Source organism: Salvia hispanica, chromosome 6 (assembly GCF_023119035.1).
Source record: "Salvia hispanica cultivar TCC Black 2014 chromosome 6, UniMelb_Shisp_WGS_1.0, whole genome shotgun sequence".
NCBI classification, from domain to species: domain Eukaryota; kingdom Viridiplantae; phylum Streptophyta; class Magnoliopsida; order Lamiales; family Lamiaceae; genus Salvia; species Salvia hispanica.
The window spans coordinates 18,174,425-18,189,809 of record NC_062970.1 but is presented as its reverse complement, the minus strand read 5'-3'; the positions used below and the strand labels follow the sequence as shown (position 1 = coordinate 18,189,809).

At 37.0% G+C, this 15,385-nt stretch overlaps 2 protein-coding genes across 3 annotated transcripts; one reads left to right on the top strand and one right to left on the bottom strand.

Moving 5' to 3' along the window:
- Positions 1-3,110: 3,110 nt before the first annotated feature.
- Positions 3,111-5,056, top strand: LOC125194132 (cilia- and flagella-associated protein 20). Its single transcript, XM_048092183.1, has 6 exons — positions 3,111-3,260; positions 3,436-3,500; positions 3,575-3,606; positions 3,985-4,226; positions 4,473-4,712; positions 4,785-5,056. The coding sequence occupies exons 2-6, from the start codon at positions 3,448-3,450 to the stop codon at positions 4,791-4,793; spliced, it is 576 nt and encodes a 191-aa protein (XP_047948140.1). The 5' UTR covers positions 3,111-3,260; positions 3,436-3,447; the 3' UTR covers positions 4,794-5,056.
- A 182-nt stretch (positions 5,057-5,238) lies between these two features.
- On the bottom strand, positions 5,239-13,986 carry LOC125194131 (THO complex subunit 1). 2 transcript variants are annotated; one of them, XM_048092181.1, is made up of 21 exons: positions 13,859-13,986; positions 13,684-13,767; positions 13,383-13,457; positions 12,866-12,959; positions 11,615-11,760; positions 11,397-11,468; positions 10,670-10,742; positions 10,511-10,576; positions 10,366-10,412; positions 9,382-9,453; positions 9,173-9,298; positions 9,009-9,074; positions 8,510-8,551; positions 7,415-7,531; positions 7,211-7,293; positions 6,656-6,722; positions 6,355-6,426; positions 6,226-6,276; positions 5,892-5,951; positions 5,662-5,811; positions 5,239-5,552 (listed from the first exon to the last, which is right to left on the bottom strand). In XM_048092181.1, the coding sequence occupies exons 1-21, from the start codon at positions 13,859-13,861 to the stop codon at positions 5,370-5,372; spliced, it is 1,749 nt and encodes a 582-aa protein (XP_047948138.1). In that variant the 5' UTR covers positions 13,862-13,986; the 3' UTR covers positions 5,239-5,369. The 2 variants fall into 2 exon arrangements, with proteins under 2 accessions (XP_047948138.1, XP_047948139.1); XM_048092182.1 differs by lacking the exon at positions 5,892-5,951.
- Between the last annotated feature and the right edge of the window lie 1,399 nt (positions 13,987-15,385).

The window sequence follows — 15,385 nt, the reverse complement described above, 5'->3', positions numbered from 1 at the left end:
CTATATACTTTTAGGTGAGCTGTACAAATTCTCTTATCAATTCTGTTCTTCTGTTTGGTGAAGAAATTTTGGGCATCTCTATCTTTTTTAGATTTTAATTGAAGGTTGGTTGTGATGAAGAGTCCCCCTTTTTTGTCATCCGGTGTGGCAATCTGAACAGGAGCTGCTGTTTAGATTTTTATGCAATAATAGGGCTCAACCTGTCTTTGTCTATGCTTGAGACTAATCCAAGTTGGCTATGTTGGGATCACATCTCTTATGCACCATCTTCGTTGTTTTAAGTTTTGAAAGATGTCTCTGCTTTTCATTCAATAATTTTGTGACCACTATATGCTTCATCGTTGCCTCTGCACCTCTACTTTTATCGCTCACCTTCCAATCTTGGAACATTGCAAGATTTGCAATAGAAACAGAGTTGGATCTCCTAGTAGGGATTTGCAAGAGGTGAATGTTGAAGTGAGTAAATACATAAATTGATGGGGCTATATTTTTTAGCAATTAAAAAAATGTGATACTAATATTCAACCAAACAGCACAAAGCCAACTATCCATAACAATTCAAAGTGTGGAAAGTATTCTCTTGTTTGTAAATCTAAAACGGCGGTTGTTATGAGTAAACATTGATATGCAATTCATCAAACAAATAGTGCAGCAAATGTTGATAAATAAACAAAATATACTACTTGATCATAGGCAAAAATTTAGAGTTACCCTTTTCCCTTTCCCGTATGACAATTTAGATACAAGTGGAGAGTCAGAGAGTTGCTGCAACATTTTAGCATGCAGGGTAGGATCCGAGTGCAGTTAGAGCATCCGCAATGGTCGGCTAGCGACCGGCTAGCCGATTCTTCGCGCTGGCCGGTCGGCTAGCCGAACCATTGTAGGCGGCCAGCGGTATACCGGCCAGCCGATCGGCGTGGGCTGGCCGATTGGTGGGCGCTGGCCGATGCGCTAGCCGATCGGCTAGCCGCCATTGTAGCTGCCCGATCGGCCAGCCGATCGGCCAGCGCCGATTTTTGTTTTTTTGTTTTTTTTTTTTTTTTTTTTTTTTACAAACCTATATAAACGCGATTTTCGTTTCATTTTCATTTGCACCATTTGTTTTAACGAGTTTTCTCTCTCTCTAACTTTCTGTACAAGAGCATCATCGCGCGATGAGTAACGCGGGTGGTAGCGGTGGTGGTAGTGGTGGTAGTGGTGGGGATGCTTGAGGAGTACGAACGGAGGATGAACGAGGCTATGAATGCCTACATGAACCGCGAGATGGAGCGGTACATGTGTATGGTGGAACAGCAGGCGATACCTCGCCCTCCACGAGTTGTCCACCACCGAGCGGTGATTGATCGGGATCACGTAGCTGCACATCAGCGGCTGTACGACGACTACTTTTCAGAGAACCCGCGGTTTCCCGCCAACATGTTCCGGCGGCGTTTTAGAATGCGCAGGGAGTTGTTTATGCGCATCGTTGGGGCATTAGAGCGTCAATATCTGTGTTTCCGCTTCGGGCACGATGCGGCTGGCAGACCCAACCACACCCCTATTCAAAAGTGCACGCGGCAATCGGGCGGTTGGCCTACGGAGGCGCGGCAGACATGTGGGATGAGTACCTCCACATCGGTGAGTCGTCGGCCCACGAAATGTCTTAAGGAGTTCTGTGGGGGCGTGATCGCATTTTCGGTGAGCAGTACCTTCGAAGCCCTACTCCTAAAGATTGTCAGAATTTGATGCAGATGCACGGGGAGAAGCATGGGTTCCCCGGGATGTTAGGCAGCATAGATTGTATGCATTGGGAGTGGAAGAACTGTCCGACTGCCTGGAAGGGGGCCTACACGACCGGCTACAAGTCAAAGAACCCCACGATAATCCTCGAGGCCGTAGCTGATTACCGGCTGTGGATCGGCATGCGTATTTTGGGGTAGCCGGGTCGAACAACGACCTCAACGTCCTGAACTCGTCTCCCCTCTTCAACGAGAAGTGCCAGGGCGTCGGTCCAGCCGTCTCATTTTTGGCCAACGGCAACCGGCATGATATGGGCTACTACTTGGCGGATGGGATATACCCTCGGTGGCCGGTCTTTGTGAAGACGGTCCGACAAACAAGTGATGAAAAGAAGGCCTACTTTGCGCAACGACAAGAGTCGGCGCGTAAGGACGTGGAGCGCGCATTTGGTGTGCTCCAGTCTCGATGGGCGGCAATTAAGGGTCCAACGCGTTTGTGGGATGTAGGATGCGTTTCCCAGATAAGTTTCCCAGATAATGTACGCTGCATTATCCTTCACAACATGATCGTCGAAGACGAAGGCGTACAACCGACTAGTTGGGTCAGTGACGATGAAGCCGGTCCAAGCCACGGAACGGCCACCCCTAGTGTACGACGTGGGGTACCTCTCGATGAAGCCGGCCGCCTTCAGGAATTTGCCAACATGCGCCAAGTGGATGCTCATATTCAACTCCAAAAGGATATAATTGAAGAGTTGTGGGCACGGAGGATTGCACGGCGATAGTTTTTTTTTCTTTATTATGCATGTAATTTTTTTTTATCTATGTAACTTTTTTAAATGCAATTAATGAATTTTCCCGTATATGTGACGTAAATTTAATTCCGTAATTTAAATTCCGTAAATGTAGTATATTTTGAATTATTTTTATTGCGGCTGGCTTATGGCTGGCCTAAATCTGATGTGGCAGGTGGATTTTTTAGTGTTGCTGACATGGCAGGGGAGAGAATGGCTGGCCTAAGTATCATTGCGGATGTTCTTATACTGGTTTAGAGGCGCTACCCGTACTTGATTGATTTTATCACGTAATTGCAAAATACAAGGCTCAAACGGGACACCTGACGTTGGACATCTGAGGGCACTGACCCATTCCGCATTCACCTCCTGCAATTCCGATCTTTCCACATTCCATGCCTCCACTGCGGCAAGGACCTTAAGCACTTTTCTGTATTCCACTGCCTTTTCTCTTTTTAGCAGCTATACCATCATTCTTTGCCTAATTAAACCTAATTGGTAATTGCCATCAGAGATAGAAAATCATTATAATGGGCTTTCCTTCCTTAGATTTATATAATGGGCCATAAATTAAACAATAAATCTACGTAACTCTCAAAAATCGTTTAGTTGATAGGGTTAACCCGATAAGGGTAAAATTACTTTTTCTCCCTCCCATCGCCCATCCCCTCCACGCCCTCCTTTCGTGAAAAATTAATCAACTTCTCTCCAACTCCTCTCTCTCTCTCTCTCTCTCTCTCTCCTCGAGGTACGTGTTTGTGTTGTTGTGTATGTACACATAATGATTTATGCTAGGCTTTTTCCTTTCTTCCAGAAATTAACATACCAAAACCTAGAAATTGAAATTGGAATTGGAGGACAGATTAACCAACTGTATTTGGTATTTCCTTGTTTCAATTTGGCTTTGTTATATTTTGTTGCAGGCAGCAGAGGAGATGTTTAAGAACACATTCCAGTCCGGTTTTCTTTCCATCCTTTACAGCCTCGGGTGTGTAATTTTTATTCACGTTTTTATTTTATTTTTATCTGTGGACTGGTTTCTGATGTTTTTTTATTCCTCAGGAGTAAGCCTTTGCAGATATGGGATAAAGAAGGTAGCTCTTCTCTTCTTTTACATTTCTCCTTTTTACTGCTATTTTTCTACGTTTGTGGATGTTTATGAAATTACAACTCTTCATTTATGTTTACAATCAGACCATCTTTGAATTCTAGCTCTGCCTCTCTTCCTGCGTATATGGAGGATTGACCTTGTTGTTGAATGCAAAAATCTGAATAATTCTATGATTTTCTTGAAATCCTATTTTTATACGAAATACCATTACCTACCTCGTGTATATGGATGGAAGTAGCAAGCTTTATATGCTAATGTGCAGATGTTTTGTAGTAAAACATGTGTTTGTGGTGTTTACACTACACTTTATCTTCTGCCATTTTCCTTTTAGTCTTACGGTTTCATTGGAAATTTATTACAGTTGTCAATGGCCAGATCAAGCGACTGCAAGATGATGACATACAATCTAATGTCCTTGAATTAGTTGGCTCGAATGTCCAATCCACCTACATTACCTGCCCTGCTGATCCAACTGCAACGCTTGGTATCAAGCTTCCCTTCTTGGTTATGATTGTTAAAAATATGAAGAAGTACTTCACCTTTGAGATTCATGTGCTCGACGATAAAAATGTCCGCCGAAGATTCCGAGCTTCTAATTTTCAAGTCTGTAAGTTTTCCCATAAGTCAATTTTCTATCCAAAATATTTCTACATATATATGTTATTTGTGATTGTTATTAAAATAGATAAGCCACTCCCAAATGTAACTCCTCAAACTAGTCCGATTGTAGAGTATAAACTCGTTTTGAATTAATCGATGCTTGGCTTTTCTTTGATGAAAACTATATCTATTTGAGTGATTCTTCTTAATGCCTTGTGTTGATTATTTTTCTATGACCCTCTGTTTCAGGCTGTAACAAGAGTTAAACCCTTTATTTGCACCATGCCCTTGAAATTGGATGAGGGCTGGAACCAAATCCAGCTGAACCTCACTGACCTTACCCGGCGTGCATATGGAACTAACTATGTTGAGACTCTGAGAGTTCAGGTTCATGCCAATTGCCGCCTGAGAAGGATATATTTCTCTGATCGCCTCTACTCAGAGGAGGAACTCCCACCAGAATTCAAACTATATCTCCCAATGCAGCAGGTATGTGTTATTGTGTCGTCAAAACACTTCAAATGAGAAGGACTTTACCTAATTGTTTTTTATCATTTGCAGAAAGCCTGAGAGCTATGGAGAAAAACTCTACCTTATCGATGGCTGGTGTAGAATAAGTTTATCATTCATGTCTAGAGAGCTGTTTATTTGTTGTAATACATGCATCTCATGACAAGTAAGAAATAGCCGATTTCAAAGCTTGTTTTAGTCTGTGTGCTTGGATGCTAAGTCACATACATGTAGTCTGCTTTGTAGTTAGCAGCTTGTTTTGCTGCATATGTGAGAAGACAGCTCCGTTGAGTTTCCTGTTCTAAGCTTACGTGTTTGCAATAGATCGATGCAACTATAGTTGAAGTGTTTCTTTTGGGTTAAAAAATTGTGTTTAAAAATTAAATTATGATCTTTTCACTATTGTGTTCTCATGATAGTTGCAACTATATTTGCGTAGTTCAGTTGTAACATTGACGTCGGTTTTATGATTCTTTTGATTGTAAATTGTGTGAAAATTTATAAATTCAGACAAAAAAATGTTAATATTGGCAAGTAATCCAATGTATAATAGTGTCCATCTAGTAAGATACAACATTGGCCAAAAAAACATAATGAAGTAAATCTAAAATAGATTTAGTTAGTGCAAGTAATAGGCTAGGCTACAACATCCAAGTCTGTATCTCCTTCAATTTGGCCTGCTTCCAAACCACCGTCAGTATCAGAGTTGTGTTTCTGATGTTCATCACCCTCACCACTTACGCTACTTCCATCACCTGTAGCGCCCTCGCCATCGTTTCTGCCCCCATCCATCTCGGTCTCACTAGCAGGAGTCGCAATCTGCCCCAAGCACCAAAGGTTAGATAACAGAGGAGATGCATGCACATTTTACTCTCTCGAAACGGCTTTTTGCACCAACAAATATCGAGTTTTGTAGTAAATGATTTACCTGAGTGTCTTCGACTTGCTGCGTGGAACCTTTTGTCTCTTCCTTCTTGGCACGTTTGGTTCGATCACCTGGTTTAGCTTGATATTTTGATCGCACCTCGAGCGGCAAAAGTTCCAAGGGAACAACCCCTTCAATGCCATGTTCAGTGAACTACAAAATACAACAATTGAGTTAATCTTTAATGTAGCTGATGATTAAACAAATATCTTAGCTATAAAAAAAATATATACTCTTGAAAACCCTTCCAAATCTTGCCGGGCAGAAAACCTTAAACCTTTCCAGCAATATACCTGAAATATACTTGGAAATGTTAAAAGTTAAAGTGGTTACAGTTCAGACAAGATGAGTTCTTTAAAGCATCAAATTGCTGGGGTTGGAATACTTAAAACGAGGATCTTGGAAGCAAATACATTTGCTCATATATTGAGCAACATAGAGCACAAGCACTCGTAAATAAGAATGAACTAGTCAACATGACAAAGATGAAAAATGAAACTCACACAGAGAGATACTAAACCTAGAAAAAAAAAAGAATATTGAAGGTAAGGAAGAAGTTAAACTGACTCGGCTATTTTTGTGATGATATTCTTCTTCTATTCCAGCAGATTCGTCCATCTGTTGTTTCAAAATTAGATAAATACATACAAGTGTGCACAAGAGCTTATTTAAAAAAAATAGGTCAAATGAACTCACATCTTCAGCCAACGGTTTCCAGTAATCCATGATGGCAGGAGTGCGGACACGCTGAGGATCTGTAAGAGCATTCTGAAGAAATAAACCATTTATCACTAATAGTAAGAAACAGTTTTGGATCACATACTCGTAAGTTGCGTCTTTCTAGAATGTTATATTCAGTCCAAGGTTATGTGAAAAGTGGCAAGATTAAAAAAATCGGCATTTAGCACTATATATCAGCGTTTAAATACATGAAGCAAATATTAAAAAATGTAAAGCAAGGAATATAAAGCAAGTACAAAAGATATGATAAATTTACCGGGTTCTGATCAGCCCATTTCCACAACTGCGACAGTTCTTTATTTCCCAATCTCCACCGAGGACGACTAATAGATGGGCCCAAACAAAAAAAGGACAGTTAGGGTGGGATAATATTTCAGTAACATATAAATAAAAATGTACATCTTGGCTACATTCTTACGAATCTGACCGACTGATCCTCAAAAGCATCAGAAGTTTTTAGTTATGCTAGTTATCTATCCATTATGCTTCTGAAGTGGACAAATGATTGCTAACTATTTTTTGAACCAGTTGACTCTCAGAGGAAAAACTTGACTCAACAATCTTGCAACACTCGCATTGGTAACAATCTTCGTTTCTGTAACAGGTGCAAAAATGGATATACCTTCCCCTCAAATTTACTCTATATCAAGTTGTATTTAATACATGACAAACAAATGTCACAAATGAAGCTTCACGAACCAGCTCGTGGAGTGGAGACATAATGCATGGATGTCTAAAAGACAGGTATCGACCTCATATATCCTAATGAAGCTAATTCAGACAGACAATAATTATAACAATAGTTGATTACCGCTTCCGACTACCATCTTGAGCTAGCTTTTTCTCCACAGGTGGTTTTTCAAATGCAGAGCAACCATCGCGCTTCCACCAAACCTAGAGACAGGGTATATGATTAGTTTGATAACACAAAAATCCATAAATAATCAGACATTCATAAAAAGCAATCTCAGATGTCAATTAGAAAACAGATGCAACCTGTGCTACAGACACTTACCCAATTTCTCTCACGCTCCAAAATATGCTCAATGCTACGAAGGAATTCTTTCCCCCTAGGGGGGGTCATTTCTAGAAGCTTCTTCACTCGTTCTTCACAATTTTTTATCTCCTCTTTCTAGATCAATAAATGGTAAAGAAGTTTAATCTGGATTTCAGGACACAAATTAAAAAACATTTATAAATGGACGCTGAAGAAAAAACAAGCATTTTATGAGTTTTGCAAGGCTACAAGCACATAGCTATTTTATGTTACATCATCTTCACCAAACAAAAGTGAAACAGAAAATCTGGCACATCCGTTCATTATGATCAATAATTCTTGTATGTTGGACATTGAGTATGTTTACATATTGGTCTCTTAGGTAAAATGAAAATAATCTCAAGTTACATAATAGTAAAAAAGAGTCTTGTCTCCTATTCCCATCTTCCTTCTACGTTCTTACTGTATTTTCTCTCTCATCGGATGTTGTAGAGTTTATACCCACCCCCCTGATACGATCTTAGCTTGGACTTAATCGAGAAAAAGCCTAGTTGGTGATCATGGTTTTGCTGTTTTCTAAAGTGCTTCAAGCTCGATGAAGGAAGACGCTAACAAGCAAGGGCTGAGAGAAGTAGGGAGAAGGGAGCCATAGTTCCATAGCGAGGAAAGGAGACTACTCACAGCTTTACAAGGACATGAAGGTTATCACATGCACAGGTCGGTCGAGAGAAAGCATGCAAATGCAAGTCCATTAGGTCACAGACTCGAAACCTATCCATGCGTAGGATAGGGTCTTGGTTTGTTTAGGCCAAGTAAATTTGTGTTGTTTCAGTTTGATAAATGAGAGTAAGTTAGGAATTGTCTCTTAAGTTATCTTGTAATCTTATTTAATGTTTTAGAGTCCAAGCCAAAGTATATCACCTTAAGAGATCAAGTTTAGAAGTTCGTTTTCAAGCAGGATGAGTCAAGCTTTGCATATAAAAGGCCAATCTAATTTCAAATTATGGCCATAAAAGTTCATAGACGAAAAGATAAAAAAATTATGGGCAAGACAAGCAAAATAGTAATCTCCAGAGATAATAACAAAGGATAACAAGATTCAAATGAACTCACTGTTGTATCTGATGGCAAATCTTTATCGGTTTTTCCAGGGGCCTGAAGGAAGTAACATATTAGTAAATACTTCTTAAAGAATTAGAAATCATTTCAAAAGAAAGCAAGGAAGAATGATCTGACCTTGCAAGATTACTAAAAATAGGAAACGTATCAACATTTGACTGAATATATATTTACATAGAATTGGGTGGCTTGATAAAGAACATAGAGGTCATGTTAATGATCACCAATTTATTCACTCTCAGAAAGAAATAAATTTCCTAACACGTGAAGTTTGATACTTAAGAGCAGATTACAGAAAGACATATGCAGAAGGTAACCACCGCAAAAAATGAGTAACACTTTCCAACAATGACAAATAAAGCAAGCCACAATAATTTACAGAACAAATGCCATTCTTATTTTATGCATCCAATAGCATCACAATTACAAGTAGTTCAAAAAATTACAAATTATAATATATATGACCTAATTAAAAAGGGAAAGAAAGAAGTACCTTTAAGTAATCAAACAAAATAAGGCACTGAACCAGAATATGTCTTCGAAAACTTGGATCTTTCAACTGTAATAAGCCGAGAATGAGAGAATACTCATTATAAAATTAATCTGTTTAAAGCAGGTTGCCATACTAAAACGATTCCTATCTTGCACAACTCCCACCTCTAGACCCATTAGATTACTGCTGGTGAGATATTTTATACTGAAGTTTGACGCTTCATCCTCAAGGTTAATAGCACTGCCCTCTTCATCCCTTAGAGGTTGAGCCTCAAATGTATTCAGCACAACCTTAATATCCAGATTTCAGAAAGCATGGTGAACAATTAATCTATTTTCCAGGATGTTAAGAGAACTCCAGTAAAAGATTTTACCATCAAACTAGAAGTAAATTTTTGCCACTTTGCAACGGTTGAAGCAAGAGAAGCAGGATTGGAAAAGGATTCCTGGATAGCAAAGTGAAACATCAATAGTGCGCAGACCAATATTACAATAAAATAGCTTGGAGATGAAGCAAAGCGAATAGCTCTGGGCTAATATTTGGGGTGATTGAATTTCAATAGTATCGAAGAATTTCTTTATTTCCTTTACTACCAAAAAAATGTTATTCAGCGTATAATTGTTTAATATCATAAAAGTGCACAGTTTCCTTATGCGTAATTGGCATAATAAGTCATATTAAGTCACCACAAATAACAGTATACAGATCTCACAAGATACAAAGTCAAGTTATGCCTTCAGCATTTTTATGAATGACAGGAGTTGACAAAAGGATAAGCTGCCAACATTTCCATACTAGTGAACTGAATACCTTCATCACCACACAAAACATCTTAATTAAGCTTTGAATATGTGATAGTTGAAGGCATAAGTCAAAACAATATCTAGCCCATCCCACCATCACAAACTGAGAGAGGGTGACAATAATTTCCACAAATAAAAGTTAATAGGTTTACTTCATTGACAATGAAGTATCCAGCTTCTACTTCTCATTTCAAAGTTATACTTCTCGCTATTCCAACATTGTAAAAGTTGTTCACTAGCTGCCATAGGTAGATACGAGACTTTCACCAATACAAGAAATTCTATGTCATTAATTGAACCAAAAAAACTCCGTAATTCAACAGATATTTCAAAAGGATGACAACCAATTCTCCTGTGATTTTTTGTTTTCAAGTTTGGTCAGAAAACATCTATTCTGGTAGGAGAGAAATAATGGTGAACTAATGGATGTTTCCAGGCTAGACAAAGAACAGCAAATAAGTACAATGTTAAAACTAATGTACATTGCCAGGTAACTGTAAACTATACAGAGTACAATATTTTCAAACAATTATATTTCACTCATGCCCACCAACCTGTAAACTCCAAAAGGTTTTGTAAAAGTTGAAATCAATAGAACTACCTGAAAGTGGACAAGTCAATTTTAAAGGGTTGATAGTTAGAACAAGATGAACTTGGAAACAGAATAGGAGACATTGGAAATTGAATACAAAGGGTTACTTTCTGGGGCTTCTTTTTCATATTTGGTCTCATTTGATGTATTAAAAACTCCTTTGATATTGACAGCTGCCAGAAGGGGAGAGATGATAAATTAACTGCTGAAATAAATAAAATAAAATAAAAGCAATGGAGCAACTATCTATTGCCAGCAAAAACTACCTGAACGTTCTGATAATGGGAAAAAATGTGCAAGAAACATAATAATTCGTCCACAGAACACAACATCATTTGCCTGCAAGCCCATTTACATAAGTATTTCAGACATAACAAATATTATGATGCAGAAAGTCATTATGCTGAACAGTGTGTAACAAGATATCATGGAAAGCTAGGATTAGAGTGCATTTGCAGTGATTTTAAATTTGACCACTTGTAGTTGAAACATTCTGTCGACTGCCAAAAGGTAATAGAATTTCGTTTAACAAGCTTTCAGTAGAATGCAAGTCCTAAATGTAAATGCACATCCGCCTCCTGTAAAATCCAAATTTGACTCCACAGCCTGATCCTCAAATTAGTTTTTCAACAGAAACAACGAGAAGCTACACCGGATACTTTAATTGCCAAATAGTAAGCCAGCATGAAGAAAGAGGAAAATTACAGAGGAAAAAGCAAGAATTATTATGCATTTATATCCTAGACCATGTTGCTCAATGCTCATATAGTCAACTTTGTTCTACGTATGAAGAAGATCCAATGTCGTAGTGTTATATATTAGACAGCTAGGTATCTGAGAGCTACACAAATCTTGATATTAAGAAAATATCATCTAGATTATTTACAAGAAGTGAGGTATGGCTGAGAGAGGAATGCAACAATCCAACTGAAAAATTACACAGAGTTCTCAATAATCTATGAATAAACATTATGATTAATCAAGAGATCGAACCTTTGATAGACGACGAAGTAGCTGATTGCATGTTCTCAGCATAACAAGCTTCCCTCTGGCAAAGAGCTCTGGCTATGTAACACATAAAATAAAAGGATAAAATTGTGAGGTAGAACAGGTTACAAATCCAGGAAGAAGAGAAATGTTTGTAAGATGTGGATACAGGACTCATGAGGTAGAATGTACAGAAGCAATACCAAAAGTATAATGAAGCCTACCTTGCCAAGAATGTCTTGTTTACTTTCAATGTACCCAAAAATGTCTTCGCAGTTCCTCATTGTAGACATCTCTGTCAAATCTTCCAAAAGCTGGAAAATCATGCCACCTTCAATATGTTCTTTCTCACAGAGGTATAATACAATGTCTACAAGGAAGAAAACAATAGCACAAAAGATTAGAAAGCAGTAAAAAAAAGCAAGGTATCTTGATCTCTCTTTGGGGTATAATTCAGATTTTAGAAGCAATAACTCCATCCTTAATCACCTATAATGGTTCATGGTTGAAATTAGTTGGAAAGATTCCACGTTGCCAAAAGAAAAGGAAATAGTGAGCAGACAGAAAGTAGTTCAAGATCAGGGTAAACAGAAGCAGGGGAAATCAAACAAAATATGTAAACACTATACACACCAAGAATTGCCGACTTTATCTGAAAATAAAGTTTTCTAGCAATCAAATTAGATTTAAAAAATTCTAGTATGTCCTTCCATAGGAGAGCAGAACATGTAATTTGGCGAATGCCACTTCAAGGAATATATGTTAACGCAACGCCATCATTGCCATGGGAAAGCAAAAGAACAATATTCCAAAGTTCAGTGTTCGTTTTTTCAATAAGTCTAGTATTCCAGTCCCCTCAAACTCATTTTCCACCATCACATTTTGAGACACATCTTATTGAGCAGTTCTTGCACACATCTTCTTACAATACTAGTTGTTTGGGTATGACAATATGGTAAAATTTAAACGTTTCTTCTGTCAATTATGCAATGGCAACTTTAGTCCTTGAAAGGCTAAGACTTGGTATCATCTTTTTGTGTGCTAAGGCAGCGTGTCCTTAAAGTGACTGACATAAACAAAACCCACTTCTCACATGCTGAGTGCTGACATTGTTAAGACAATGAAATCCTGATAGAACTTCACTTATCGCTAGCTTAGCCTTACACCATCTCTTAGCTAGAACATAAACTAGCAGAATTTAGTTATTAAACCAGTTCTTTATGTCACCCATATTTTCCAGAATAAAAAGTGCCAGAGCAGATGAGCAACAACTTGGAGAAAAGTTTATAACTTGATATAAGCAATTACTCCACTTCCTATCTTAAGACCCAAATATTGTCCATATCTTAAGAAAATATAAGGACAAAATGGACTCTTTCAGCTAATACAACTATCATCCTTATATCTCCCTGTAAACTCACTGGACTATCCAGCAGAGAGAAAAAGCAGACTGGTAAAAGTAAAAACACACTCACCAAGAAGACGAGGAATTTGACCAGGACGTGCATCCTCGTCAGCTATGGATTGACCAAATAGCATAATTGCCTCACCTGACTGAACTGCATCTGACTGCAACAAAATGGCAGAGCATGTAAAATGTTCAATATAGTACATTGACAACTCATACACACCAAAACAATTAGAATGGCTGCCTAGACCTCGAAAGTAATTTGATTAGAACACAAGCTAGTTTTCCTAATCAATCGGACATGTTTTCAACTGAGTTACAATTCACACACATGCACCTGAAATGACTTAAACCACAACCTATTGGTTTGAGGGGAAGTGTCTAAACAACTAAGTTGTGATTCATTGTCCAATTGCACGTGTTTTAGCATTACATGAAGTTCCAATTTATAAGTTGTAGTACCAAAACTTGACATGATGTATACCAATTAGCAACTGAAAGTCTCAAAACATCAAATTTCAAGCAATTCCTGGTCGAAAATGTTTAGAAGTAGAGAATATACTAAGACAGGAATGTGGTGTTACCACAAGTTCTTGAAGCAAAGTCCGCAGAATATTCTCCAACAGCATATTTTCATCTTGAACGAGTTTCACTTGCTTCTGCAAGGAACATATAATACACTCAATGGTTATAAACGAAGAGTGGCTACCAATACAAACAGCTAAAATATGCACCAAAAAACACAAAGATATTATTTTTACATACAATTCCATGAAAAAATCGAATATAAAAGTAAACCCAAAGGTTCTAGTTTTGGGGGTTTCCCCTGAATTAGTTGGATTCATCAACTCACAACATTCAAATTCATGTATTTCTGCTTCGGACCTGGGGTTTTATTACTTGCTGCACAGTCTGGAGAGCGAAATCTTGAGGCGGCCCTGGATGCAGAATTGCTTTCCTGAATAAATCCTGGCGCCCAAATAAACCATTCGCTATGTATTAATTTGAAAATAAACAAACGCCAAAACGTAAGTAGATGAATATGAAGAGGCGCAATCACCATTTGAAGTAGGGGAATGAATCTGAGTAGAAAACAAGAGCACAAATCATTCACAAAGAGTACATCCGCAGCGGTGGAGAGACTCGGCTATGAATTCATTTTCTTATACTTGTTTCATTCAATTTTAATTTCGTAATTCAAAGGAAAAAAGAGTTCCTACAAAAGTGATATAGTATAAAACCTTAAGATCTGTTTGGTACCATGAGAATAAAATTAAAATTGAAATTGGAACAGGAAGTAAAACTAAAATTTCATAGAATTGAATTGGAATGATTGAATTTAAATACTAATTTTAAATATCTATTTAGTAAAATAAAGTAATTGATAAACACTTGATTAAATATAAATATTGTGAATACACACACAATACAACTTGTATACATCTCTATTTTATCCTCAGTAATAATTGTTTCTCTCTTATTATTCATATCTCTCATCTTTCTTTTTACTATTGACTAGCATCACTCACGTGCGATGCACGACCCATTTTCTTTTATTTAAACTTATTTTATACTGTAAAATGATTTTATAAATTCATAAAAATATAATTGTATGAAATCTGAAATCATAAATATTATTATTTCAAGTTCTAAAATCACAAATTTATAATAGCAATTTATTGTACCAATAAAAACTCATAAAACCAAATAAGTTTATGAACAAAAATTTGCACCCAAATCACATATCATTTAAATCACTTTTAGATCTATACTACAAAAATCAATCACAAACACATGTCAATAAAAATAATATATAAATATATATTAGAATATAGTCAAATCGATCAAAATCATCAACAAAAATACAACAAAATAGCATGGAATATACAACCGATATCAATATGCATGCAAATTAGATCAACCATGATCAACCATTAAGAGTAGCAGTGTTAAAAGAAAAATATCTTCATAATTTGACGACTATATAAATCCCAAAGTTAATAGGTTAGTGGGTAAGTGGCAATGAATGTCATTAGTGGGTAGTTAATCATGAAAAAAATAAAGAGTCATAGTATTAATATTTCATTTAGGTTACATAACACAATATTTAAATTTAATAATATAGTAAGTATATTAAAAAAACCTTCTTATTTTATCAATGGCATTTATATAATTATTCCCAAAAACATCATGATATAAAAGGTGTATGATATTAATAGCACCATGATGCAATTCAAAAAAATGTTTTCCACTTTAAGATTAAAACGCACTTTAACATTTCCTCGATTAAAAGAATACTAACCATTGAAAATGGAATATTAACCATTGAAAATGGATTCACAAATATATTGTAATTGAACAATGAAACTTTCAATATATATTGATTTCCAAAAATCATTTCACTTCCCCTCTTCCACTCATTTGCTTCCAAATTAAGACAATAACAAAAAGTAAAAAAAATCACTTCTCCATATTTATAATTTGTAGAATCTCCACTTCGTCTTCTTTTTTTCCTACAAAGTATTCACAAATAGGATAGGAAAGTCCTCTTCCTTCTTTATTGCTTACGCAAATTATTGAAATTCTA